We start from the raw sequence: 26,810 nt of genomic DNA, 5'->3' as shown, positions 1-26,810 counted from the left end.
TATAGCGGAGCCTATTCCACGGTAGAGGGAGAAACAATTCAAGTGAAGCAACACAACAAATGTCAAGTGCCATAAAATTCCAACGAGGAAGAAACATTCATTTCCAATGAAAAATATGTAAGAAGTGGCTTTTCACGCTAAAATATTTTCAACGAAAATTATTGAATGACTTTTATTTATTTATATATTTATTCATTTTTGATAGCTTGTCACACCGTAATCCGCAAGCAAAGGACCACCTAATAAAACGCTGAACTCTCCGCGGTGGATTCGAGGGTAGGTCGGGCCCCTCGTGCCCTCTGCGCGACATTTTTCAAGGAACTTCCCTCAAAAGGGGCCCACGAATCTGATTGGCCAGCGGGGGGAGGACGCCCTCTGGCTCGCAGCCAATAGCGCTGCCGCGTCACTGTACTTCCGCGTCGGTCCTCCTCCCTCGTCACGCTCTGCCCCGCGGACGTGTCCCACCGCACCGGGTTTCAAAAAAAGTGTGGAGGAAAAAAAAAACACTCGCGAATGTTTCGCCCCTGACAGCTGCCGCCGCCGCTGCTGCTGCTGAACCGCCCGCTTTTCGAGCCTCTTTTACGGACGCGAGAGGAGCAAAAGTTCCGTGATGGATCCACTAGTTGCTGCCATTGACCAGGGCACCAGCTCGACGAGGTTCCTGGTAAGTGAAGCGACGTGGTGGTGGGATTTCATCGGTTATTTTGGGATAAATTACCGCAGAATTAAGGTAATTCCACTTTTTTCCCCCCTCCCCAACCGAGCAGATGCTGCTTTCCAAGGCAGAAAACAATTCAAAGCTTGATTTTAAAACTTCATAGAGAACCAGACTCTTGGCTCGTCCTGATAATGTGCTTGACAGAAAATCGGATTAATTTGCATGCACACCAATCGCTCGCCATTGTGTCAGTGTGTCAGGCTGCAGCAACTGTACACACATATATATATATATATATATGTGTATATATATATATATATATATATATATATATATATATATATATATATATATATATATATATATATATATATATATATTTTAATTTTAAGATAAATTAAAAAAAATTAAATATATATATATATATAAATTAAAAAAAAATTAAATATATATATATATATTTAATTTTTTTAATTTCTTAGTGTTTTCCTATTGTTTTTCATTGCTGTGTGTACAACAGTTACAAATCCTATTTTAAACATTGCGTTATTACTTTAAAAAAAAATGTGAACAATTTATATATCATAGCAGTGAGTAGCAGCCATAAAACAAGTTTCTATACTTGTAAAATGAATCTCCGATTAAAGAAATTGCGAGTGCAATTTATTTGTTTATATATTGATTGATTCGTTTAAAGGAATGTGTTGACTCATCCTGGGTGTGTGCACGTGATGGGTGCTTTTTGCGCTCTCCCAGCGAGGACAGCAGTTCACCCAGTAGTTCACCTTAAGGCTGTGTTGAGTTTTTTTTTTTTGCAAAAGCTCATTTGAGGACTTTTTAAACACGGTGAGATAATGCTAAGCTGCTGAGTCTCCTACTGCATACGGGATTCATTGTCAAGGCGGAAACGCTGCCCTCTTCTGCTCGATTTATGAGCAGACAGTAAATGTTTAATATCGTATTTGTTGGATATCGCTTTTGCAAGACTGCGTCACCCATCTTGTCCGGGGGTTAAATTCCGCCGCCGCCGTCTGCTTTGCTTTTAGTTCTGTCCTGCGTAAACCGCTGGAATGTGTTTTCCCTGTGAAGCAAGCTGTGAGTTCCTGCTGGAGAAAAACTGTTCACCAGGAGATTCAGTCCTTCCAACAGTTCCGGCGGTGGTGGTGGTGGTGGTGGTGGGGGGATCGTAAAATGACGGGCCGCCGCACAGGTTCTGTGACATTCTCCGCAGTCGACTCTGTCCAAATAACCTGGGAACCTGCGAACGCAGTGCGGCGGAGGCGCTTTTTAACGTGAGGTTAAACTTTAACCCCCAGAGTTTTCAAAGGTCACTGCCAGCCCCAAACAGGAGATGAGAAAACAGGAGAATTGTCTTTAATGATTGTCGTAAAGAAACGAACCAACCCCTAAATGTCGGGCCAGCCTATTGGCCGAGCAGTTCCCCTTATCTAAACTCCCAACCAGCTGCAGCAATACACGAATCGGACAAAAATAAGAAGAATGGATTTACTTGTACTCTGGAAGTGTTGCAAGGGACGCCATCCTGCTGAAACGTCCGCTTCTGAGCTGGACGCAACAGTGCAAGCGCAGCACGTGGTGGGTCAATGTGGCTACGGTGCTACGTCACAAATGCATTGGTGTCCAAAGACTTTTTTTTCTCACTGCAGTCCAACACAAGAAGAGTTTCCAGAGCCGTTTTGTGTCAGACTCTCTGCATTGCACGTGTTTGGACTGCGGCGGGGGGGGGGTTGAAATACTGCAAGATGAAACAAAGTGGGCCATTCCTGCGGGTGGGAGGCGCGGAATCGGCGCAGCTGCCCCCGACTGTCACAGGCTCAGTTGTCGCCAATTGTTGCGCCCGATTGGTCGGCCGCTGCCGTCTTCAGTCGGGATCGTTATCACGAGGGTGTCGGGAGGAAGTGGGTCGACCTCCCAGAGCAGACGGGTGTTTACTGGCAAAAGGGGTTGACGGCTCACTGGGACGAGGTTCCGCTCTCAGTCTCAGACCATAACAGTGCAAAGGCAAAACAAAATGGATAAAGACGGAAGGACAAGAACGAGACGAGACAAAACCAGAAATGATAAACGGTGGCCAGGAGGTCGGTACAAACTATTACAACACAGCAAAACAATGGGGAAAAAAAAACCCATGAAGTTTATCAGGATTATCACGTTATCTTGGAAAATTAGAGCATTAACTGTCTTTGTGTGCATTGCCGGGAAAAGAAAATCACCCAGTCTGGCAAACCTCATCACAAGTCTTGTTAGAGCCTTACAGTGAAAGCCTGTCCAACAGGTTGGGAAACGCAGCGAGGCTTTACGCTATTGTCCTATTGGATGAAATGCTGACTCTGCATGTTGGACAAGACGCCACCCTCCTGCTCCAGCATGCACGCACGCACGCACGTCTTTATTGATATCCTTCATTTTGAGTGGCAGGCCGAGCAGTTCACGTCTGGGCCTTCACTGACGTCCTGCTTAGTCCCACCTCAGCTAATGCACGCCGTAATACCATCAATATGACGCCTCGCCTCCAGAATCCATACAGGATCACACAAATCAATGAGGAGTGGGAAACTTCATCATGGATCAGATCTTAAGAGATCAGTCAACAAAGTTTCCCACCAAAAGTAAGCTATGTGAGCTGGAACAAGTTTGTCCAATGAACGGCTTTGTTGTCGTTCCGTATGAGACACAAACAGGACAGTCACGCAACAAACCATTCGGTGAAAAATAAAAGTGAACAGATTACTCGCAAAAGCAAAACTCGCAAGGTCCAGCTTTTAACCTCGGCCGTTGCGGGTTGAACAAAATGCAGCGGTACTGTTGAACCATGTGGAACAGTTGCAAAGTGCTGATCTTGAATGTTCCTTTCCAGTCGCAGCAACGCGCAGGTGAATCAGATCTTTAAAATAACCGACTGATGGCTTGCTCTCTTGATGGAGTCTCTCAGTAAAAACAAACTCGGTTGTGCTGTCTCTCTGAATATGTTGTGAACCCGGTATTCCAGCTCTTTAGGAGGGCTGCGTCAACAGATACAGTAGCTGTTAGTGCTTGACGGATCTCCAGGTGTCGTTCAGATAATTTTTTTTTTTTTTTTGCAAAACCGCTGGTTTTTTACATCTGATCGTTTTTCCTTGAATTGCCTCCGCAGGTTTTTAACGCCAATACAGGCGAACTGTTGAGTTACCACCAGGTGGAGATCAACCACATCTTCCCCAAAGAAGGGTAAGTTCTTTGCCATTCATTGTCCTACTCACTATTTTTGGTCCCACATTTCAACCTGCTAGTTTATTTTTTGCCCCCCCCCCGTCGAAAAAACTCACTGGAACACCGTGTGAACACTCAAGTTGAATGAGCGGGATGGTGGCTAAATCCATAGCTGGGGCAACTCAGCGTTTTTGCAAAACATAGACATAATTTACAGAATAAACTAAATTCCACGTTGATATTCACATTTTCGTGTTTTTACGTGTACAGTTGGACACCAACCTTATGTTTGTTTTTTTTTTCTTCTCCCGTTGCCGGGAGTCGAATGAGTTGCGGTTGCAGGGTGCAGGGCTACATAAGTTATATCAACAGAATTTCTGTTTGCTCCTCATTCTCTCGCTTGTCGGAACACACGCACACGCACACGCACGCCGGCAATGATCATTGCTCATTGCCGGTGTGCGTGTGTCTGTGTGTTCCTACAAGCAGGCTGCAGTTCATCAGCAAAGACGGCGAAAACAAGCTAGCAAACTAAGCTAGCAAAATTTGATCACATGTTCTCTGCAGGCTTTCTTTTGATCGATTATATTGATTGAAGGTGTCAGTGTTGACAGCGGGGTTCCACCGGAGAGGTAATTCAGAAAAAGAGATTTGGGATTACAATAAAAAAATAAAAAAATAAACATTTTTTTGAACAGCACGATTACTCCTAGAATTCTTCCACAGCAGGCTGGGTTTCAAGGGTGACTGGTTGAATCCTCTCCGCTCCACTGAGCGTTTATAATTAGTCCCCGGACAACAAACACGTGTTGTTGCTGCCTCCAAACCTCTGAACAAAACTTACACTCGTGTTTATTCGAGTCGCACCGAACCATCTTAAGAAAACTGACCCCTGACTGAGCTTAAAAATCTCAGTTTCCGCCACACCAACGCTCGCTGACATCACTTTGGTCTCGGTCAGATGGGTGGAGGAGGACCCCAAGGAGATCATCCAGTCGGTGTACGAGTGCATCGAGAGGACGTGCGAGAAGCTCCGCCAGCTCAACATCAACGTCGCCAACATTAAAGGTGCCAAAAACAGATTTCCGTGACCTTCAGAAAGCAGCGGAGATAGTAAAGTGGGGGGGTTCCTCTCTGACACTTCCTGTACGTCGCTGCTTTCTCTCAGCGGTGGGCGTGACCAATCAGAGGGAGACCACGTTGGTGTGGGACAAAGAGACGGGAGAGCCCCTGTACAACGCCATAGGTGAGTGCGCGATGAGCGTGCAAGCGTGCGCGGTGCACGTATTTGCTCAGACTTTGTGCAGTAAGCAAAAGTTAAAAAAAAAAAAAAAAACCTTTTGGGCCAACGCATTGTAAATGTGATATATGGCATTAAGAATGACTCTTTAAGTCTCCAGGTGCACTTTCTTTCAGTGCAGTCAGTCAGTCCACATGGATGTATAGTATAGTTTAGTAATATAATATAAGCAATATAGGTGTCAGTAGCTGTTAAAGTAAAAGTTAAAACAATGTCAATGTTGAGTTATTTAAGTAATGCTTATGTTTAACATGTTAGCATAGATTGTTGTGAGTCCAGCCCCCCCCCCTCCCCATCTAAAGGTTATGATTTAACATTAGAGTGAAAACGTTTTTCTCTCATACTGAGACAAAAGAAATGAGAAAGAAAGAAAATATTAAGCATAAATAAAATGATGCGTGTGATGTCAATGTCTCTAATTGCTGTTATTGTTCGGTAAGGGTTCGCTATTCGCTACCAGACGTTTAGCCTACTTTATCCAACAAACCCGGTGCAGGTTGTCACCCCCCAGTCCGCTGATCTATTTGAGCGTATGAGCCATTGGTGGGCATGTGGTGCAATGTTGAAGCCAAACCAATACTGTGTGTAAGACTCAGCTGGAGCCTAATGCAATAATGAAGAGTATGGTGACAGATGAGACCCAAACCCCCTAAGTGTGTGTGTGTGTGTGTGTGTGTGTGTGTGTGTGTGTGTGTGTGTGTGTGTGTGTGTGTGTGTGTGTGTGTGTGTGTGTGTGTGTGTGTGTGTGTGTGTGTGTGTGTGTGTGTCCGACCTGCAGCCATTGACGCAAGATTATTTTTCAAAAGAAGAAGGACAGGTTCAGGTGAGAGAGAGAGTCAGGTGTCAGGCCAGATGACAGACACAGAATGCTGCTGCTGCTGCTGTACACTTGGTTTTTTTTTTTGCCCGCCAGTTTCAGCGCTCTGCGAAACATTTAAAATGGAAAAATAAAAAGTAGAGTTTTAATAGTTTGCCTGTTGCGTGTTTCATATCCTCAGAATCTGAAAATGGCCATAATAACTACAAAACTGTATTGTTGCCACACTAGAAAATAAAAATAATTATTATTACATAGTTATTACATAGTTACATATATTGAATGTATTTATCACCTTTTTAGAAGATAATGAAATCATCATGTTATTTTTTTTGATGATGAAAGGCTCAGTACCATGTACCATCAGTACCATGTAATTACTAGAAATGTTTTTACAAGATCATTTTTTACATTATTCGGCCAAACGATTAAACAAAATGTAGCGAGGCCTCCAACGAATCGTCTGCTGACGTGAAACTTCACATTATTGTGTGCTACTGAGATTTTTTTTTTTTAGTGTGGCAACAATACACTTCCGTACGTTTTCCCCTTATTGGATCAATGTGCTGATTCTGTGTTTGCCCCATGTTTGCCAACTGGTTGGCAGCACAAACTGAGGGTGAGGAGGACAGTGACAGGGAGAGAGAGAGTGCAGTGCAAGAACCAGGTGAGAAAATGTCATTGACGTTGGCTTCATTGCAGCCAGTTCCTCTGTCCTGTTATCAAATGGCGATTCTGCCCAACCTGCTGTTACATTTGCGTCACAAACCAACATAGTTTGGTTCAGAGCTCAAATTGTTGTTCTTGAATTTAAAAGTAGAGTATAATAATAATTATATTTAATAGGGCTGTCCCGATACTATATTTTCACTTCCGATACGATACCGATATTTCAACCTTGAATATCGGCCGATACCGATATCAATCCGATATCGGCATGCTACAAATGAAACGTACTTTCACTATTTATTCTGTAGTGTGGAGTGTTAAAAAAAAGGCAGCATCAAGTGATATTACTCAAACAGACAAGTGATATTACTCAAACAGACAAGAGTCAAAAACAGTTGTTTTGGGGAACATACCACTTATTATTAACAATTTTTTTTTTTTTTTTAAACTGCAGAATAGAAAAAATAAATGAAAAAATAGATCAAGAGGCCGTGAACAATGACCCAAATAACTTATAGTGCAAACAATTCAAAACAAATTAACAAGTTTACTGCTCGTATATTCTGAAAACAACAGAGCAGGAACAAAAAAAACAACAAAACAATATCGTCAGTTAACTAAACTCGTGATGAGCCTGACTCCTCCTCCTCCACTTTCTGCAGTCCGAGCATGATGTGGAGATTCTTTTTTCGCCGGAGTAGAATGGACTGCTTTCTATCGGAGTGTTAATAACGGAGACTTAAGATGACGTCCGATATAATCCGATATTCCTTTTTTGGCTGATATCGGACCGATATCCGATATCAATATCGGATCGGGACAGCCCTAATATTTAATGTGTGAACGTAATCAGTCCCACTACTAACAGCCGCTACCAACGTTTATTATTTTTTTCTGAAATGTCTCCAGAGAAGCTCTGTACATATGCTATTTTGATGTTGGTTTAATTGTTCGAATTTATCTCTTTATTTGTTTCATTTTTTTACTTGAATGTACTTGTGTGTAACTGTCAATGCAAAGAGGGAAAGAGAATGATGGAGGAAGAGGGCAGAGACAGGAAGAGCCAGTTGAGAAACTAGATGTAATGTACGAAAGCAGCAGCAGTAGTAGTACAAGTGTTCCATATTATGGTCATATTATGGGCAAAATATGGCCATACGATGTAATTTTGAAAGGAAATTTGGAATATTTAATGACAAAGACAGAGACGAAGGATTCAGTTGTCTCTCATGTAGTGTTGGCTGTTTTCCAAGGACCAAAGAGATGTATTTTAGTGTTACTGCAGGTATTAAAAGAAGCAGTTGAGGTTCGGTGTTTGACAAAATTCGCCGTCGTCCACTAGTGTACATATCAAACGGTGGCGTTCGGCCAATCGGGTTTAATCCGGTGACGGCTGAAACGTGACACGTCTTTCGTGTGCTTTTGCAAGAGGCGAATATTTGCACCACGTGTTGTGCAAAAGAGGAATTGGAACACATCACTTTCTGTCGTATTCTGAAAATGTAGTATAAAAAGAAGTAGATATTTGTTTTGTGTATCTGGAGGTGACAGTTGATTGGTTGGTGCCTTTGGGCCATTGCATTTACAGACACGCCTAGAGGGAGCAAAATGTTTAAAGTGCACAAATTGGGAGGAGAAACGGTTGTGACTTTTAAGCGTCAGTAAAGGGAAAAAACCTTGAAAGCCTAGAAACCTGTCAGAGTCCTCAGGAGTTGCATGCGTATATGCGTACATATGCACGTGTGCGTGTGTGGTTGTTTAATCCTTTCTCCATCCGTAGTTTGGCTGGACCTGCGCACTCAGTCAACAGTGGAGAGTCTCATTGACAAAGCTCCAGGCAAAGACAAGAACCACCTGAGGGTGAGATACATTAACATGAAGAACAGCTCTTGATTTTTGTTGTTGTAAATATACAGTATACTGTATGTATATGTATGTGTATATATATATATGTACACATACATACATATATAATGTGTGTGTGTGTATATATATGTGTGTGTGTGTGTGTATATGTGTATGTGTGTGTATATGTGTATGTGTGTGTATATGTGTATGTGTGTGTGTATGTGTGTATATATATATGTGTATGTGTGTGTGTATGTATATATATATATGTGTATGTATATATATATATATATATATATATATATATATATATATATATATATATATATATATATATATGTATGTATATATATATATATATATATATATATATATATATATATATATATGTGTATATATATATGTGTGTGTATATATATGTGTATGTGTATATATATATATATGTGTATATATATATATATGTGTGTATATATATATATATGTGTATATATATATGTATATATATACGTATATGTATATATATGTGTGTATATATATATATGTATATATATACGTATATGTATATATGTATATATATACGTATATGTATATATGTATATATATATATACGTATATGTATATGTATATACATATACGTATATGTATATATATATACATATATGTATATATATATGTGTGTGTGTGTGTGTGTGTGTGTGTGTATATATATATATATATATATATATATATATATATATATATATAGTGTGTGTGTGTGTGTGTGTGTGTATGTGTGTACATACAGTTGATATTATGTGTACATATTTGCGTTTCTACACATATGTATGTCCATATGTACCCATACGCATGAATGCATGTGTTTTATATCTACGTTGGTATGACTGTGTCGTTCCGTCGTCTCCAGCCCAAGACCGGCCTTCCCATCAGCACCTACTTCAGCGCCGTCAAGCTCCGCTGGCTGCTGGACAACGTGCACGACGTGGCCAAGGCGGTGCAAAAAAAGAACGCCATGTTTGGCACGGTGGACTCGTGGATCATCTGGGTGAGCGCCACCCGCAGGCCGCCTGCAGCTACTGTTCCTCTGTATGTGCAGATTTTTTATTTTATTATTATTATTATTTTTTTTTATTTGAATCCCCCCTCAGTGCCTGACAGGGGGCAGCAACGGAGGGGTCCACTGCACGGACGTCACCAACGCCAGCCGCACCATGCTCTTCAACATCCACACCATGCAGTGGGATCCTGAGCTCTGCAGGTTTGCCGAGCGACCTCACTTCCTCTTCCGCTTTGAATCCACTCAAACCGCGACTGCAACCGCTGCTGCCGTGGCGTCTGCTTTTTTTCAGGTACTTCGACGTCCCCATTGAAATCCTTCCCGCGGTCAGAAGCTCCTCTGAAATATACGGCTGGATGGTGAGTCTGGCCGGCGCGTGTGAGTGGCAGGCATTCGGTGTGTGCCTCGGCTGATGAGCTCTTAGACCTTGACCTGCCCGCGTCTCCCAACTTCTGTCCAATTTCCGGAGAACCTGTGTAAGTCAATTAAAGCTGCTAATCTCTGTTATGGTCGTCTGATAGCCTGATAAGATGTGATTCAAGAGAATTGATTAGTAGCCTGCGGGTTGTGCCAGTTTTAAAGGCAACGCCTGGCCACTGGTGGCTTCAATCACCTGATCATGGTTAAAAACAAACAAAAAAAAGTGTTTCCTTTTTCATCTCTCTTTGGAGGACACAACTGCCTATTCCAGTCTCCCCTGGTCCCACTTTGCGAGGCAGATGGACTTGTGAGGTCATTCTCATCGATCAGCATTTAAAGCACCAATGTAAATGGTTTGCAACTGGTCAGAGTGAGACGTTGCCAATTTGTCCTCAAGACTCCGGGCTTCAGTCTGGCTTTAGTTGGGACGAGATAACGGCGCGCCAGTGCTCGTCAATGACGGACTTGGTGACCCGAGACAACCGAACCTTATCTGCCGCAGTTGTGTCCTCAGTCCATCGACGCGACCGAGCAGCGGCCGCCGGGCTGACGGGAGACAATCGGCGACCCACTCGAATTCTCCTGTTGTTGCCCCGCAGGCGGAGTTCAAATGGCTGAAGCGGAGCAGGTCGCACGCTAAGCCAGCGTTGCACAACGCGCACCTTGCCCTGCCGTTTCCAACATTTTTTTTTTTTTTTTTTTTTTATGAGGCTGATATTTCTTATCTTTAGAAACTCTATATATTCATCATATTGGCTGTTTTAGTTGCCTGATGGACTCTGCCTAAAGTCAAATGTGGGATATGGTCCTGCGCCTATCAGGAACAAGAGATAACACTGTTGCAGTAAGAAATAAATATATTGTACACAACTAACAGTAGCATCACATCACAAAATGTTGAACATTTGGAAATGGAATAAAAATAAAAGGTGCAGAAATGTAGTAAAATGTTTACTTATACAATATTTCAGTTGCATAAAGTCACTAACGTTAATAACATTTACTTTAAAGAGCTTTTTATATTTACTTAAAGCAACGGTCCTACATATTGACATGGAGTTGTACAAAATCTTACTGCTGGTTATTCTAGAAGGTGACTCGTTCATTGCCTGCCGGAAAAACATTGCTATACCATCCGTAGCATAGTGTAGTGGTGTAGCTAAACTCTGAACCTGTGTCTCTGTGCTCTGCCCAGCAGAAATCCAGCTCTCTGGCTGGAGTACCAATCTCTGGGGTAAGGCTGACTAATACACTTTTTTTTTTTTATGTGTGTGTCTTGTTCAGTCCCAATGGAGGTGTATCATCTGACGACATTACAGCACTGGCCATGTTGCTGGGTCCAAAGTGTATATTTATATAAACAGGCTGCATCTTTACAAGCGTCTAACTGTGAATTGTGTTTTTGTTTTTTTTTTGTTGCTTATTTTACGATCAGTGTCTAGGCGACCAGTCGGCTGCTCTGGTTGGTCAGATGTGTTTCAAGCAGGGCCAGGCCAAGAACACGTAAGCTCTTTTATTATACATCATACACTCACCCGCTTCTTTTATTAGGCACTGCGCTCAATTGCCATTAGCCAATCAGCCAGTCACATGGCGGCAACTCATTGAAGCGTGGTGAAGATGACTTCCTGCAACATACCTATGACGGAAACTGTCACGTGTGTGTGTGTGTGTGTGTGTGTGTGTGTGTGTGTGTGTGTGTGTGTGTGTGTGTGTGTGTGTGTGTGTGTGTGTGTGTGTGTGTGTGTGTGTGTGTGTGTGTGTGTGTGTGTGTGTGTGTGTGACTCATTTTCATCTGTGAAGGAAAAGTGTGACTATGGTTCCTTGTCTCCTTGTCTTGCAGATACGGGACCGGCTGCTTCCTGCTGAAGAACACGGGGACGACGGTAGAAGCGGCTTCGCACTTTAACCAAACCCCACTCGGTGTTGTTGCTGCTCCGCCTCACCGGGGTCTCCTTCGCTCTTTCAGCCGGTGATGTCGGAACACGGCCTGCTGACCACGGTGGCCTACAAGCTGGGGAAAGACGAGCCGGCGCACTACGCACTTGAGGTGCGTGAAAGATCCCGGTCTCGCGTGTGTGTGTGTGTTGCACCTCCTTTTCATCCTCTCAGACTTGCAGTGGTGCCAGATATCAGGAGTGGAACTCGCAACCCACCAAATGATCTTATTTGAGACACTATTAGATTTTGGGATTTGCTTAATTGTAGAATTAGAATAATGAATAGTAATGGAAATTTACATCCAAAAGCACGAAGTTGCTTCATTGGTGGAAACCGCATCATATCAGCGCATTTCTTTTTTTTATCGGTACAACTTGGGTCCCAAATATCAGCGCAAAAATAATAGTTTATTGTCCCGAACTGGCCCCTCCCACCTCTGGCCGCTGCATTATGTGATGTGTGTGTGTGTGTGTGTTGTGCGTCTCTCACTTCCTGCCAGGGGTCAGTGGCCATCGCCGGGGGAGTGGTGCAGTGGCTGAGGGACAACATGGGCATCATAAAGTCGTCCACAGATATCGGTACGCGGCCCCTGAATCTCGCACCCCCTCCATGCTAAACAAAGCTTTTTTTTCACATATAAACCCAGCAGGCATCTGTGGCTCACCGTCTCGCCTGTGTTTTGCTTTTTCTCGTCCACCCTCAGAAAAGCTGGCAGCAGCTGCCGGATCGTCCTACGGCTGCTACTTTGTGCCCGCCTTCTCCGGGCTCTACGCCCCCTACTGGGAGCCCAGCGCGAGGGGGTGAGTCTGTTACCAGCAGAGGGCAAATAGGAAGAGGCCCCTGAGCGGCGATGTCGTGTCGTTTGATTAGTGCAGACTGCTATTTCAATCAAACTTGGAAAATGTAAATATTTAAATTATCTTTTGTGTTTTGTTTTGTTTTTTGTTTTTCAGCATAATCTGCGGCCTCACCCAGTTCACCAACAAGAGCCACTTGGCTTTTGCAGCCCTGGAGGCTGTCTGCTATCAGACCAGAGAGGTGAGCAACGCATTGTTTCACCCCCACCCCGTCATCTGACAGTGGGTTTTACCGTCCACAGTAACTTTTGATCGACACTCGAGTGGGTAAATAAATAAATAAATAAATAAAAAAATAAAATTGGTGTTCCTCAGAGTTCAGTTGCGCGAAAGAGGCGGAAAAGAATATTACAGGAAGGAGATTTTTAAGTTTTCATTTCGAGTTTTACGTTGAAATTTCGTGAATAAAGTCAAAATTTCGGGAAAAAAATCGACGTAAAAAAAGACGAAATTTCATGAATAAATGCAGTGGAATTTGGCGAGTAGACTGGATGTATGGTGGATGAACCCAGTTACCCGCAATTAAAAGTAACCTGCCGAGAACAGGTGTATCCCACATGGGTCGCCCACAGTAATCGGGGAAACTGGCGCAGACGGAAGTGCTCCACCGGACCCGCGCGCAGAACCTCTCGACCGTGCGCTCGACATTTTGACGTACCTCACTCTGACATTAATTGCAAAATTTAGTATTTCATTCACGAAATTTCACCTTTTTTTTTTACATCAACTTTATTCTCAGAATTTCGACTTTAATCTCAAAATGACCTGATCACTCTTTCCGTACAGTTGCCGTTGAGAAATTTGAAGCCACGCGGTCTAGTTTTCTAACTTTCTTTCTGCGCTGTTTAATTCCACACGTCTTGCTGAGGCACGTATTTGATGTCTTTTAATACGTTTTCTACGTTCAACCAGTGGAAAGTAGGAAAGTTAAATAAGACAACGTTGCACATACAGCTGTGTCGAAACGTCTCACTGGTGGTGTATACGCGTGCAATATTTTCAGTAGCCTAACCTGCTGACAAGTCAACGAATTGCCTGTTGTTGCTTCAAGCGAACAGAAAATCGAAAATCAAAGAAACGACCAAAGCCAAAGCCAAATAATCCAAGATCTCAAGGTTACCATGTGTTCGTGCTGCAGCTCGTGCGTCTGTGTGTCCCTCAGATCGTGGAGGCCATGAACCAGGACAGCGGCGTGCGGCTGACGCAGCTGCAGGTGGACGGCGGGATGACGGCCAACCAGTTGCTGATGCAGCTGCAGGCCGACATCCTCCACATCCCCGTCGGTGAGGACACGCCCCTCAATGCGCAATTGCGCGTGTTTCGAACCGTCTGCATTCGTATCTGGAGCGGCTCCTCGCTGACCTCCGACCCGGCAAACGGCAACGGCGCCTCCGTCCCAATCGGCACGCATCGCCTCCGACGAGGACTCCGACCCCAGGCTTGCTGCTTTTTACCGCCCCGCCCACTTTTGTCCCAGTTGAGACAAACAAAACATAAGCCGTGAACTTTGACACAGATGAGCTGAAGCGCGAACCTACTTGTGTGTGCGCGGCGCAACCGCAGCTGCAATCGCTGAGATTTCGAGCACGCGTTCGCCCCCCCCCCCGTCCGTCCGTCCGTCTCTGCCGAGCTCCAATCTGAAGTGCTTTCAGTGAGTCTTAATGTGAGGCAACCGATCAGCGACTGCAGTGAGTTGCCCTTAGAAATCGCAGAGGGAGAAGTTGGGGGAAGTGAACGAGAGCTTGTAAGAGGTTAGAAAGTACAGTAGATGCTTGCTGCAGCAATCTGATTGGCTGGTTTTGAATGTGGTGGAGGGGGTTGGTCGACTCACCCTCACATTATTCTATAATAAGAGGTCCTACCGTTCCCTAATGCTTGGAGAGCAATTCACATGTAGATACTGTGATGGTCATAATATACCTAGAACAAGTTACTTTTAAACAACTAATAAAGAGAAATGTTTAGGTTAGTTCTCTAATGTGAAAATGGTTGGTCCCGTTGGACCCTCAACACTATTTAAGGGTTAAATAATGGGTTCCTTACACAAATTTCGGTTCTCAGGAAAAATCGCCTTAATCAATAAGGTCACTCAACGAACGATTAATGAATTAATCGATAATTTGAATCCTTATCCAAACTTGTCCAAACGACGACGACGATGACAACTACAGCTGTTTTAACATCTGCTGCTGGATGTCCTCTTGTCTGCCCAGTCAAAGCGACCATGCCCGAGACCACGGCCCTGGGCGCCGCCATGGCAGCCGGTGCCGCCGAGGGGGTGAACGTGTGGAACCTGAGCGCTGCTCACCTGCCAGCCAGCACGACCGTGACGTACCAGCCGCAGATCAATCCTGAAGGTCAGGACGGGGGAATGGGGTCGGGGAAGGGGTTGGGGGGGGGGGGGGGGGGGGCGGCGGGGGCAACCTGGTTGCAGGTGACGCTTTATCGCCGCGTGTGACCCTGACTTGTCTCGTCCGTCCTCGACAGAGAGCGAGTCCCGGTTCGCTCGATGGAAGAAAGCCGTGCAGAGGTCCATGGACTGGGAGACCGCGGGGACCGCGGAGACCTCGGCCGACGCCAAAAGTAAGGACGTGCGATTCCACGGTTGTTTTTGTGAGCCGGACCCCTGTGGTGAGATGGACCCCAAAGGTCCAAGAGTTCCAGTGTCTGTGATTATATGAGCAAAGGTTGAGCCGTTGGAGAACCTAGAAAATAAATTAAAAAAATTCTTAGCGGGATCAAAAAATGTTTTGGGTTTTGAAGGCTTGAAAAGGAATAGTTGACCCCAAAATCTTTATTTTTAAGAAAATGTCCATGTCATCAATATGACCAATTCCATTGAGAGAGAGCCATGGACACAAACTAAAAGTGTCCAGAAGACTGAATTCGGTATCACTTGAAATGCCAACGCCTCTCGTATTTCGGGTTATTTCAAGTAGTGAGCGGCACATCCATTTTTAAAGGCTATAGTCTCCAGTTTTTCACTGCTAATTGTCAAACGCCTGCAGCAAAAGCAGCAAATACGCTGAGGGGCAACTTGCATAACATTCAGTGGATCACCGACCCACGACAAGTTTAGCTAATGCTAACGACCGCAGCTTCAGTCAGTCAGTCAGTCAGTGGGCTCGCCTTTAACAACAAACCTCATGGGGCGTTTTTGAATTGAATTTTTCTTTGGGTCCTGGGGAATAATGTCAGTGGGTCAGCGGCGTGAATCTCAGTGGATGTGTTTGCAGATGGCGTGCGGTAAAGGCCGAGCCCTCGCTGAGACACGGGGACGGAAGGACTGGACGGCCGCGTGGGGCGAGGTGAGGTCGTCTCGGGTGTCACATGACTGCGGCCGACCACACTGCACTCCCAAGCCGTTCCCAAGCAGACTCTGCTCCGTCCAGGCTCAGAAGGCATCCTTTTAAAACAGTCTCCTGCCACTCAACTTGAACTTTTCTAGGTTTTTTTTTTTGGGGGGGGGGGGGGGGGGGGGGGAAGAATGCTGGAATGGTTTGAGTCGATGAACTGTAATGATAATATATTCTGTCCTAACAGCACTTTAATTAGTTGTCAGTAAGCGGAGCCTGATCTAGGGAGCTGCACAGAGCCTTTTAATTGTAATCTTTTAAATTATTAATGTTTCTTTTTTTAAATGCACCCTATCCACAGTCGACTCTTTTAACTTGAAGTCGGTGCATCATTTGAACGATTTCACACATCCGTCTGACACGCCCATCAAGTCAAGTGCGTATTTTTGTACAATCTTTCATCAACCCCAAGATGTGGGGATGGATCCACTATCAACGTTCCTTTAAAAAGGGAAAAACGTTAATATTTTTTTTTATTTTTGTCAAATGATCCAGTTTCATTTTGTCAGCTGCTGTACAGTGAGAGACCTTTAAATCTGCTGGAGCGTTTGTGAAATAATTAAAAAAAATAATGAGCGTTTTATGACAAGTGCATCTTGGTGGTTTGTAGCAACTCGCTTCCTTGTAATTGGTAAAACGTTTAGAACAGTGAGTCAGGTTGGTTGAAATTATGAGATTTAATTCAGGTTTGGTTTGGGCAAATGCAATTTTTCTCGCTGTGAACATGATATCCATAAATGTTAACATATACAAAATACTTCTACGCATCTCTGAAGGAAGAAAAAGGAAGTACAGGGCATAAAAAAGTTCTTAGAATGCACAGAGGGTACGGGGGGAGAGGAAGGTGGGGGTTCCACGGTGTCAGCGGGAGAACTGCCTCTTGTCTCCTTTGCCTTTGTTGACGTGCTTGAAGAGTTTGGATTTGCCGTGGACGTTTTTCGACTTCTGGTACCCGAATCCGCCGCCGCCGCCTCGCTTCTGCATCTTCACGCCTTTGCTGCTGTGCACGTCTGGTGGGAGGCGGGGTTAAGGCCCATAATTTGTTTGGCGGGACAATCGGCGTCACTTACCTGCTGCCTGAAAACTACGGAAGAGGATTACGGCTACAAGAAGAGGGACAAATTTAGATTTTCGTTTCCAATTGGAGAATAAAGTCGATATTTCGAGGACCACCACACTGCTCGGCGTTGGGTTTGTTTAAAAAACCCCACCGCTGGTACAAGACAATGTGAGATCAAGTGCGACGCTGGGTAAACAAGGAATGTAATGCGCAATGTGTCGTGTTCTTCACACTGGCTGCAGCCACATTTTACACACAGGGCCTTTAAAGAAGGAACTTTTACAGTTGGCCTTCATTCAAGGAGACTCGAATTTCTGGTTAAACCGAAGGGACCGTTCCAACAAGGGGACTCTGCGTGCGTGGAAGTGCTGTAAAACATCACGCACGCTCCAGAGTTTGACAAAGTGGCGTCGCAAAAGGATACTCAGGTCGACGTACGGAGGAACTTTGAAGCCAAAGGACAGCGCCACCATGGGGAGGTTGAGGGTGTTGACGCTGTAGATCTGTTTGAGCGAGTGGGAGTCGTAGGCCCTCACGTACGACTTGTAGGCCTCCTGGGCCGACTTGTGCAGGTAGTAGTTCTTCTCGATCAGCTTCTCCAGCTGGACGTGCCAGAAAGAAAAAGAAAAAATCCTCAGTCCGTCGTTTGTACCTGAAAAAGAAACGGTCTGACCGACACAGCATGGAGAGTCTCTTTGCTCACCTGCGTCTGGATGTCCGAGATTTTGCTCCAAGAAAATTCAAACTCGCTCAGCGGGACCTGGACAAAATGAGGCGGAAAGAGAGCAGAGACACGATGTTAACGGGAGGAGTCTCACTGTGTTTAAAGCAGTGGTTCTCAACGGCTGCAGTCTCAGGAGTCACAAAAATAAAAAGGCTATTCTATTATTTCCACAATAAAGGAGTGAATAAATTATTCAAATGATTGAATTGAAATGTGTATCCTGCAAAATGAATGCGCAAAATTGTTTCTATGAATATATATTTTAAAATCCCGTTTTCAAAAAATAAAAAGGGGGGGGGGGGACAGCCCACGAAGCCGTGAGCCAATCAAAACAGCTCTGCGACCCACTTTTGGGTCATGACCCACCAGTTGAGAAACGCTGGTTTAAAGGACAGTGCGGGCTGTGGATCCTGGTCTCCTAACACCGTACGTAAAGTGTTTTGACTATTGTTGGTGTGCTCTTATTTTGAAATCTGTAGCCAAAACTTGAGACGAGATGGAAATTTGCTTCGGCTACAATCTTACTGTACACGTTTACATTGTCAATGCTCTTGTGTGCGCGCCGTCACTTTTAAAAAAAATTAAACGGGTCACCTTGGCCTGTTTGAGGAAGCGCAGGAAGCCGAGTTCCTCTGGCCGCAGGATCAGGAGGGCGTGGCCTCGGCCGTTGATGCCCCTGGCGGTCCTGCCCACCCGGTGGATGTACTCCTGCGGAGACACCAAACGTCCTGCTTGAGATCTCGCTCCGGCAGACTTGCCCTCGTCTTAGTCTGGGGTGAGCACCGACTGTTGGGCTACCTTGGGGTCGTCCGGGGGGTCGTACTGGACGATCCAGTCCACCTCGGGGATGTCCAGTCCTCGGGCGGCCACGTCCGTGCACAGCAGGATCCCTGAGTCGGCGTTGCAGAACTGGAAGAAGGTGGTGGTGCGCTTGGTCTGCTTCTGCTTGCCCTGCAGGCCAGAGGAAGGAGTGCCGCTGTGACGGTGGCCGTTACACACTCGCTCTCTCTCACACACACACACTTTCTCACTCCCTTTCACACACACGCTTACTCACTCTAAATTTCGCACACTTTCTCTTTAGGACTCTAAATCTTGCACACTTTCTCTCTCTCACTCAGCACACTTTCTCTATCACTCTAACTCTCACACTTTCTCTTTCTCACTCTTACTCTCGCACACTTTCTCGTTCTCACTCCAACTCTCACACACTTTCTCTTTCTCACTTTCTAACTCTTGCACACTTTCTCTTTAGCACTCTTACTCTTGCACACTTTCTCACTCTAGCTCTCGCACACTTTCTCTTTCGCACTCTAACTCTTGCACACTTTCTCACCCTCTAACTCTCGCACACTTTCTCGTTCTCACTCCAACTCTCACACAATTTCTCTTTCTCACTCTCCAAATCTCGCACACTTTCTCACTCTCTGTCTCACATTTTCTCACTCACTGTCTCACAGTCTAATACATACGTTCCCTTTCTCGCTCTAACACAGACAGACAGACAGTAAGACAGAACAACGGTGGGAGCAGCTCTTACGTGGATGGCCATGACGGGCAGGTCGATGTAGTTGAGCAGCTCGTAGTGGTATTTCACGGACATGCAGGACGAGAAGAAGACCATCAGCTTCTTCTTGCGGTTCTTCTTCAGGAAGGTGAACAGCAGCAGGAAGCGCTTCTCTGACGGACACACCACGTAGCCCTGACACATAGACACAGACACACACACTCATCAGGTCATGAAGGGAGTGCGTCACAGCGTAGCCCGTCAGAGAGGTGGACCTGAGGGTACCTGCTCCAGGCCGTCCACCGTGGCGCTGTCCTTGTTGTCGTCCACGCCCACGTACAGCGGCTCCTTCTTCAGCGAGATGCGGGCCAGGTCCTCCACCTTCCGGGTCTGGGTGGCTGAGAACAGCATGGTCTGCCTCTTCTCTGGAGGGGGAAAAAGGGGACAACCAGGCATGAAACGAGAGATGAAGAAAAAGTAACTGTAACCAAGGATGCATCAAACTTCAACCTTGTGTAGGAAACACTGGAGGGGAGGGGAGGGGAGGGGGGGGGGGTTGTTTTTTCCTTTTTTTTCCTCCGTAGAGCACATTAAAAAAAAAATTAGCATTTAGCTTTGTCGTACAGTTGGGTTTATATACTTACTCCAGACACAGCACTTGTAAAAGCAAAAGACACAGACTTAATTCAAATAGTTTCATTGGAGGCTTCAGATAGAAATATAGTGTGGAGACTTACGCCCTCTGCTGGATTAAAGCCTAAAAAACACTTGGGACTAAAAAAAACAAACGAAAGGCAGCCTTTTCAGAAAGAAGAGGCAGAAAATAAGATGAAAACAACGCAATGAAAATTAACCAAACCAAAGTGTTTTTATTTCTCATCCTTGACACTAGCAGCACTTTACAGCCTCCTGCTTAAGGCAAGAGAAACAGATTATGGATACAAATACTTAACTAATTTTTTTCCCCCATTGTTTGAACCATCAACTTGAACAGTGAAACATTCCTGCACCTCTACATACAGAAGTGAAAGTCTGTCTGACCTGGAGTCGCATTAAAACTAGGCGTTGTGGATTGTGTGGGTGGAGAAGCGGGAACGTACTCGGCAGCAGTTTGATGATCTGCTTCAGTTCCTCTTCGAATCCCACCTCCAAGATGCGGTCGGCCTCGTCGATGATCAGGCACTGCAGGTTCTTGAACATGAAGCCCGGTGTGTTCTGAGGGCACAGACGAGACAAGACACGCGCCCCTCGTCAATATTCATTCAGTTCTCAACAAGCAAGGTAGAACTGGGACCATAGTATGATGTATACTTCCAACTCTCCACCTAAAGTGAGTGAGTTTGGAGGCGGATCTTTAATGTTAAAGTTGTCGTGAGCCGTCTGCGCAAGGGCTGGGAAATTCATATTGGAATTTTGCAACTGTTAACACACCACAGCACAGCGAATGCGACGAGCGGAAAACGTATGACAAACAAAGCAGCAAGGCAACAACTCCACCCCGGACGAAGTGGTCGTTAAGCCTGATAACTTGAAAAGTACTGCGTGGTGCTTTGGAGTCTGGTCAGTCAGGAGGTAAAACTGTCCACAAATCCACAGCTGGCATATCATTCTACTACCGTTCAATCTGAAGCTGCATTCAGTGAATGTGCACCTGCCGAATGGAACAAAGTCGGTGAAGGAGAGACAGAGAGAAGCCGCTGTCCAAACAAGCTAAGCTGACAGCCGTTTCCAGCCTGACCGCTTCTTAGAGTGCAACACTTTTGCATAATTTACACCGAAGTTGCACTAAATGGCACATGTTGAACATGCCGCTTGAATTTCGTCTGAAGACAGTAAAAAAAAAAAATCGTTTGACAACCATTGGTCGTTTTCTTGACATTTGGCAGTGTGCGCCCTCTGGTGGATATAATGATGTATTGTTTTTACAATAAGTCATTTTCTCCAGGGAAAAATATGTAATAATATTAATAATAATATTGGAATGTATTCGATATTTGGGCCAATCTTTAAGACCAAAATTTGACTTTAATTTCTGAGGAATGTTAGCAGCCCGAGCCTGCACTCACCTGGAGATGGTCCAGCAGACGTCCGGGCGTGGCCACCAGGACGTTGACGCCGTTGGCCAGCTTCTGGGCCTCGGCCGAGCGGTTGCTTCCCCCCATGACGAGGCCGTAGGTGTGCACGTGGTGGGTCATCAGCTCCTTCATCACCCCGTAGGTCTGCATGGCCAACTCGCGTGTGGGCGACAGGATCACGACGCCAGTGCCTGTGAGGAGGCAAAGCAGTGAAGGATCGCAAGGGTCTTTAGCTTGAGAGCAGGGGCCCAAAGGTACGAGGGATGCACCGAAAGCGATACCAGTATTAGGTATCGTACCGATACCGGTGTAGGTACAAAATCTGTCCGGGGTCTTACGGCAACTCTATTTACTACAAACTATATCGCGGTTGGATGGACAGATAGCTAGATAGACAGATAGATGGATGGATCGGTAGATGTAATCATACGAACAAACGATATCTATCTATCGCTCTACAGTATCTATCTATCTATCTATCGTGACAACGTCACATTCGGCAATTGTATTACGACAAATACATCGCGGTCGGATGAACAAACGAACCACATATCTATCGATAGATGTACAGATATCGATCGATCGTTCTATTATATATAATATGATTAGATTTATCTAGCTATGTTGCGATGTATCCATTCGACTGCGATGTTGTTTGTCCTAATAGAGTTGCCGCAAGACTCCGGACACATTCCGTAGCCCCGGACAGATTCTGTACCCACACTGGGGGTTAAGTACTCTACTGGTAAAATACGTGCCGATACCACGACACCAATCCCAGTTGTAAATGTATGCATATGACAATTTTGTTAAATGTCTGTTTGTCCTGCAGTGAAACTTGTGACTGTCACAAAATAACAATAAAAAAAAAAAAATCAAAGTAATTATATAACGTGTCCTGTACATGATGAAGGCCTTATCAAGCACTCAGTATCAGTATCAGTGAGTCATGAGTGCCCGTAACTCTACCAGTTCCGTAAAAAAAAAAAACTGGAATCGATGCATCCCTAAAATACAGAAGTGAGCTCTCAGCCCTACCGTTTCTCGGCATGAACTTGAGTTTGTAGATGAGCTCTATGCAGGGGATGAGGAAGGCCAGTGTTTTACCACTGCCCGTCTTTGCAGCAGCCAGAACATCCCTGCACACACACAAAGAGTCAATCCGTCAAGCAAAGTCACTCCCCCAGCAAAATACGTCCCTTCAAACAATGCGACGTCCTGAGGCGGCACTGACCTCCCCTCCAGCAGGGGGCGGATGCTTTTGTGCTGGATCTCGGTCATGTGTTCGAAGCCCATCTCCTTCACTCCCTTCAGCGTGTGCTCGCTCACCAGCTCGGCGAGGGAGGCGAAGGACGTGTCCTCGAACGCCCCTGCGATGTCAAAAATGGAGAAGTTAGCGATGGAGGCGATCGGCCGGGTGAGAAACCGCGTGTCCGTGCGGTCGGTCCCGTCGGGAGGGGGTCGGCGTCGGCCTCTCCCGAAAGACCACCGCAAGTGTCTCTGTCTGCCTTTGCTGACACCCGTGTCATGATGGAAAACACTGGACGGGCAACACATAAAGGCAACATGGGAATTCACGACCGCAGTACGAACAGCTTTCTTTAACCTGTCCCAGTCAAGGATTTTTAATGACGATCAATGAGGCGCCCTTTAGTAAAGAGAAGTCCTTCTTTGAGAAAATCTGCCACAATGTTTAGTTCTGGAATTTGTGATGTCACAAGGGGCACTGATAAGTCTCCCAGGTTAGCAACCAGACCACTCCCAGCGAGGAGCTGGCTCCGCCTTCTGAGGTAACTTTATTTATTATAACCCTTCAAAGCATGTTAAAAGGTCAGACAAAGCAGAAGTCTAATATTTCAGATAACTGTAAACAGAGGGCTAATTATTTCAACAGAAGTGAAGTCAGGTGAATGTTTTTAAATCTAGGTTAAAGACTTCTTTTTTCTTACGCTTATGATTGAGTGCTTTTATTCATCTTATTATATTTTATTATCATCTTTTTATTTCTATTCTCCTTTATTACATTTTAATATGTCTTTTTTTCTTTGCACTTTGTCTTTGAAGTGTTCTTTGTTTTTTTGTTTTTTTTTTAAATGCTTTTAATCAAGGAAAGCACATTGAGTTACCTTGTGTATGAAATGAACTGTATAAATAAAGTTGCCCTGCCTTGCCTGGTCTAATTATGGCGCTCATATGAGAGCTTCTGAACTTTTTACATCTCCACAACTCATTCAGAAGGTTTCTGGTGAAAAGGGTCCTGCTGGTGATGCTCCACTAAATGATGGAAAGACATCGTTTTTTTAATACCTGTCAGACCAGAAGGTAACTCTGGTTGCTCCTCCTCTTCTTCATCATCATCCTCTTCTTCCTCCTGCTTTCCATCTTCCTCAGCTATTGTCGTTTCTTCGTTGCTTTCTTCTTCCTCCTCCTCCTCCTCCTCCTCCTTATCCACCGTTTTGCTCTTTTTCACACCTGGCATCGGGATTATAATTTGTGAGTGACACGTGGTCAAACCAAGAGACGTTCATGATTGGACATACGTCTACCTGGTGGTTCGGTTGCATCTCCGAGCTTCCTTTTCTTTTTCTTCTTCAGAGGAGTTTCGTCTGTCGTGACCTCCTCTGGTTGTACTTCGAGTTGCTTCTTCGGTTTCTTCTTGAGCTTGGCAGCCTTCTTGTCAGCCGCTGGACGCTGCTCTTCAAACCCGTTGGCGGCTGTGCAAAATGAAACGCCACGGTGACGCAAATGACGTAAAAACAGCAGGTCGGACTAAGATCCTTCCACCAATCCGTGAGAGAAATAATTTAAACAAGCTATGGCATCTTGGGTGATAACCCAATGAGCAACGTCCCTATGCTATGCTAGCTTCTTCAGTCTGGCTATTCGGAAATAACACAAAAACACGCTGTTCTGTGAGAACATTCATTGCCAAACATGTATCACAATTCCTCCAGCTCAGAAGACATTGTTTCCTCCGGCAAAATCAGAGCCTTCATATAAGTAACCCTTAAGATTAAGAAACCCTGCCGTTACGAGCTAGCCATTAGCCTAGCATGTAAAAGTTTACCACTAGTTCAGAGTAGAGACGCCGACCAACAACCGTAAAAATACGTTTTAAAGACATACCAGTGTCTTCATCTTCTGTCTGCTTCAATGTGAGCTGACGCTTTTTGTTCTTTTCGTTTCTTTTCTGGATTTTCTTCCGGAGAAGCTTCATCTGCATGTCGGCCATGGTTACGGAGACGAGCACACGTGTGTATGTGTGTGGTGTTCAGGACCCCGGAAGCGGAAGGCTACTCGCAGTGCCTGAATAAAAATGACAAGGACCCCGTTTATTATCGACAAAAGAAAATATTGGCCCAAAATGAACACCTCATCAGATACAACATACACTTTCAACATAAAAACTCACAATTTTAAATCAAGAGTATCTGAGTTGTTGATGTTGCTCTTGAGGATTGAACATTTTCAGATATTTTGAAAGTGTTCATCTTGTTGACCTATCTGGGAGTACATTTCAATTCCCAATACAGGGCAGTAATCCAGTAATATTGATGCTAGTCAACCGTCACAGCTACAGCTGACTGAGTTTAATTTGTACATTCAGGAAGTCCAAATAACTGCAGAAAGGGTGTACAAATATTTCACTGGTCTTTACTCTTCAGTTATATTCATCATAATAATATACACATGTACTTCAAACATTCTCTGAACTGTTTGCGTGTGAGTTCTTCTCACATTACAAAACATCTAACACACATTCACAAACTATTACATACAACAAACAGTACAGTGGTAACTCTCTCGTCTTGAACCTCAGAATGAGGCGACCGTCTCCTCCTTGATCTTGAAAACATGCTGCTCTGTCTTGATGTCAGTGGCCTGAGAGCCACGTTCACCTTTCCCATCCAGTCCCTGGTGGACTGGTTCCATTAACTGACTCCTGGATGTCCTCCTGAGGTGCCTCACATCCTCCCATCTACGAATCTTCTCAATCTCGCACTCTTTCCTCCGCCTCTTTAGAATCCTTGCCCTCCATCTGTCCTTTCCCTGTGAATACAGCTGCCCAGATTCAGGGTAGCTCTGAAAATGTCCTCTCTCCACCACCCTCGGCCTGTTTGTACTTTGCCTCTGCTGGTCTTCCCCCACAGCGTTAAAAAACAGTTTTTTATTTGTACTCTCATCACCTCCGCAAACTGGTTCGGTATTTCATATTTCGGGGGGTGGGTTGGGACAAAGCAGAAAGTCAGGGTTCTGGGTGGAGGTGCTGTTGTCTCGTTCTGCCTTTGTGACATTGGCATCATCCACAAGGCAACTGAGGGAGCTTTCAACCTCCTGGTCAACACTCCCTCAAGTCTCCCCATCATCAAACTGCAAGTAGAAGATTATACATAGAGATTTCTCAATCATGGAGGCATATGAAAGGATCCCATCTGCATCAGTTCATAAACCTACCACATCTGGGCCTCTTCGCCTGCGAAGTAGAAATGATTTCACGGAAAACAAGTTTTGCCTTGAGCATCCGGTGCTGGGCAGTCAAGACTCTCTCTGGGTGCCACAACGACCTCCCATACTGAGTCTGCAAGGACCTGGATCTCCTCTCCCCTTCAGACACTGCAATAAATGTGTGGTTATTAGCTGCAGAATTAAAAGAAAACACTTAGATAGCACACGACACTTACAGTTACAAGTACATTTTAACCCATTTCTTGTGCAAATAGTGTCATTAACAATAACAATAATGACAATAACAAAAATGAAAATAATTAGCGTTATTATTATCATGATCATCATAACAATAATTATTATCGTGATAATGGTGGTGGTGGTCGGCTCACCAGACTTGCCGCTCGATGACGTAAACTCGCTCCAAAGCTTCGTCTTCAACTCCCTGTCGTTGAACAGCACGTCCGAAGAATTAAAAGACAGGCGTGTCTGCCCCAGAAATCTATCAGCATGCCGTCCATCGTCAGACCCCAGCAGGGACCCCGCACACAACGCCTAAAATGCGCCATTGAGGTGAATGTCTCTCAAATGTCACTGCCTGTATGGCCCACTGTCACTGCGCACTGTGCGCAATGGATGTTTTCCAGGCTAAACGTCCGGCTTCATCTTTGGAGTGGATTAATGTTGACTATCAAAGTCTATAGGGCGGTGCTGCCACCAACTGACCTGGAGTCAGGAACTGGGATTTTTTTTTTTTTCCTCTCATTATTTTACGCCATATTTTTGTATCGTTAATATTCTATCTGATAAATACTATTTGATGAATATCGTCGCACAATTAATAATGAAATTTGAGCAATACATTAAA

At 44.9% G+C, this 26,810-nt stretch overlaps 2 protein-coding genes across 2 annotated transcripts; one reads left to right on the top strand and one right to left on the bottom strand.

Annotated features, from left to right (window-relative positions):
- The first annotated feature begins 231 nt into the window (after nucleotides 1-231).
- LOC142891371 (glycerol kinase 3-like) lies at nucleotides 232-16,159 on the top strand. Its single transcript, XM_076030847.1, has 19 exons — nucleotides 232-664; nucleotides 3,813-3,886; nucleotides 4,830-4,936; nucleotides 5,037-5,114; nucleotides 8,435-8,514; nucleotides 9,407-9,544; nucleotides 9,648-9,757; nucleotides 9,849-9,915; nucleotides 11,175-11,210; nucleotides 11,412-11,479; nucleotides 11,820-11,862; nucleotides 11,946-12,026; nucleotides 12,417-12,495; nucleotides 12,621-12,717; nucleotides 12,871-12,955; nucleotides 13,937-14,057; nucleotides 14,988-15,131; nucleotides 15,262-15,357; nucleotides 16,011-16,159. Exons 1-19 carry the CDS (start codon nucleotides 611-613, stop codon nucleotides 16,022-16,024), a joined length of 1,572 nt encoding a protein of 523 aa, XP_075886962.1. The 5' UTR covers nucleotides 232-610; the 3' UTR covers nucleotides 16,025-16,159.
- Nucleotides 16,160-16,787: 628 nt separating this feature from the next.
- Nucleotides 16,788-26,548, bottom strand: ddx18 (DEAD (Asp-Glu-Ala-Asp) box polypeptide 18). The gene is made up of 15 exons (XM_076030846.1): nucleotides 26,335-26,548; nucleotides 24,623-24,802; nucleotides 24,043-24,210; nucleotides 23,804-23,968; nucleotides 22,731-22,866; nucleotides 22,535-22,635; nucleotides 21,488-21,687; nucleotides 20,522-20,636; nucleotides 19,707-19,846; nucleotides 19,455-19,616; nucleotides 18,713-18,865; nucleotides 18,509-18,622; nucleotides 17,894-17,950; nucleotides 17,615-17,792; nucleotides 16,788-17,140 (listed from the first exon to the last, which is right to left on the bottom strand). The coding sequence occupies exons 2-15, from the start codon at nucleotides 24,726-24,728 to the stop codon at nucleotides 16,992-16,994; spliced, it is 1,944 nt and encodes a 647-aa protein (XP_075886961.1). The 5' UTR covers nucleotides 24,729-24,802; nucleotides 26,335-26,548; the 3' UTR covers nucleotides 16,788-16,991.
- Nucleotides 26,549-26,810: the final 262 nt, after the last annotated feature.

Source organism: Nelusetta ayraudi, unplaced genomic scaffold (genome assembly GCF_046127955.1).
Source record: "Nelusetta ayraudi isolate G7.1 ecotype Tasmania unplaced genomic scaffold, CSIRO-AGI_Nayr_v1 ptg000031l, whole genome shotgun sequence".
Classification (NCBI taxonomy): Eukaryota; Metazoa; Chordata; class Actinopteri; order Tetraodontiformes; family Monacanthidae; genus Nelusetta; species Nelusetta ayraudi.
This window is presented reverse-complemented; position numbering and strand designations above follow the sequence as displayed.

Coding starts and splice junctions, on each gene's coding strand:
- LOC142891371 (XM_076030847.1), top strand. CDS start 611: ATGGATCCACTAGTTGCTGCCATTGACCAGGGCACCAGCTCGACGAGG. Junction 8,515..9,406: donor AAGACAAGAACCACCTGAGG/GTGAGATACATT, acceptor CGTCGTCTCCAG/CCCAAGACCGGCCTTCCCAT. Junction 9,758..9,848: donor TGGGATCCTGAGCTCTGCAG/GTTTGCCGAGCG, acceptor GCTTTTTTTCAG/GTACTTCGACGTCCCCATTG.
- ddx18 (XM_076030846.1), bottom strand. CDS start 24,728: ATGGCCGACATGCAGATGAAGCTTCTCCGGAAGAAAATCCAGAAAAGA. Junction 24,211..24,622: donor GACAGAAGATGAAGACACTG/GTATGTCTTTAA, acceptor CATTTTGCACAG/CCGCCAACGGGTTTGAAGAG. Junction 20,637..21,487: donor GTCTGCTGGACCATCTCCAG/GTGAGTGCAGGC, acceptor CTGTGCCCTCAG/AACACACCGGGCTTCATGTT.